This window comes from Limulus polyphemus, unplaced genomic scaffold, assembly GCF_000517525.1.
Source record: "Limulus polyphemus unplaced genomic scaffold, Limulus_polyphemus-2.1.2 Scaffold7116, whole genome shotgun sequence".
Classification (NCBI taxonomy): domain Eukaryota; kingdom Metazoa; phylum Arthropoda; class Merostomata; order Xiphosura; family Limulidae; genus Limulus; species Limulus polyphemus.
In genome coordinates, this window is record NW_013672726.1 from 41,642 (window position 1) to 43,235 (window position 1,594).

The 1,594-nt window shown below is 31.4% G+C and overlaps 1 protein-coding gene across 1 annotated transcript in view; it reads left to right on the plus strand.

Annotated features, from left to right (window-relative positions):
* The window catches only part of LOC106474358 (unconventional myosin-XVIIIa-like), a gene marked incomplete at both ends in the record, with an annotated part of 27,057 nt that extends 25,787 nt beyond the window's left edge, over window positions 1-1,270 (plus strand). Inside the window, one exon of the mRNA XM_013935051.1 lies at window positions 1,055-1,270. Coding sequence (XP_013790505.1) covers window positions 1,055-1,270 — 216 coding nt within the window. The remainder of the gene's footprint in view (window positions 1-1,054) is intronic.
* Between the last annotated feature and the right edge of the window lie 324 nt (window positions 1,271-1,594).

A 1,594-nucleotide genomic window follows, 5' to 3' on the forward strand; every position in this document is an offset into this window, starting at 1 on the left:
ATTTAAATGTCACACCTGAACGCTCACATCCTTTTAATTATGTTTGAAATTATGAACATTGCTCAACATCATGAAAATTAAACCTTATTTTCAATAAGCAATCCTGAAAAATATTTGGGGGTGCTTAACTTTTTTCCAGGTGTATACTTTATTAAACGAGGAAACTACTTTATTAAACGAGGAAACTACTTAAACTACTTTATTAAACGAGGAAACTACTTTATTAAACGGGGAAACTACTTTATTAAACGAGGAAACTACTTTATTAAACGGAGAAACTACGTTATTAAACGAGGAAACTACTTAAACTACTTTATTAAACGAGGAAACTACTTAAACTACTTTATTAAACGAGGAAACTACTTAAACTACTTTATTAAACGAGGAAACTACTTTATTAAACGGGGAACTACTTTATTAAACGGGGAAACTACTTTATTAAACGAGGAAACTACTTAAACTACTTTATTAAACGAGGAAACTACTTAAACTACTTTATTAAACGGGGAAACTACTTTATTAAACGAGGAAACTACTTAAACTACTTTATTAAACGAGTTTTACTAGATCAGTTTCAATAGATTGAATAAGAAACTTGCAAATGTAAAAGAGCTCTTCAGGTTTTTACCACTTAGTATTTTACACGTTTTGGTTTCTTTATTTAAAAGTTACACAGATGATTTTTTGTTAATATAATACTTATTGAAGAATTAAAATGCTTTAAATGTGCATTCCTACCTAAAATATAGATAACAAACTTTAATTTCAAATATATTTAACCTTCATTCTACTACTTCGAGAAAATACACATAAGAAATACGATTTTAGTGATTAATTTACCTAGTAACATAAATGTCTTACTGCTTATAAGAATGTTTTCAATACCATAACTACACAACAAAACAAACTGGTTAGTTTGTTTCATGGGACTAATGAAAGATTTGCATTTGCCATTACAAATTTAATAGTCTATTAAAGATTCATGATGGCGGTATACGCTTGCGTTTAATGGCCAATAATGTAAGTGATTCAAGTACTAACACTATCCTACCAGCAGCTGGAGCAGCTGAAGAGAACAAAGCAGCAGCTGGAATGGCAAATTAGAGATCAACAAGAGGAAATGGAGGACATGACGTCACGGATGCAACTGATGGAGCAGGCCAAAGTAAAGCAGGATAAGGAGCTGGAAAAGCTACGACAGGAGACTGAAAAGGAGATTTCTGCTAGAGAGGAAGAACTAGAGGAGATCAAAGCTTCTGCGACCAAAAGAGTAGGTATTTTTACCTGGATTTTAATATTTGGCAATAAGAAGTGTCTTTTATATGGCTAGATGGGTATTTTCTCAGGCTACTGTTTATAAAACAGGTGCACTATGTTTAAACATCATAAATGAAATACAACAGTATTTGTAAAATGATTCTGTGCAAATTACGTTTCGTTACATATCATGAAACTTTGCTAAAGAATGAAATAGAATACCAGTTTAGTGATTATGTGTGGTGGAAGAGTTGGTATAACAGAAATTCAAATACTTCTGGCAATTTTACACATAATTGTATATTGCTAATCTAATAGCGGCACAAGTAGCATAATA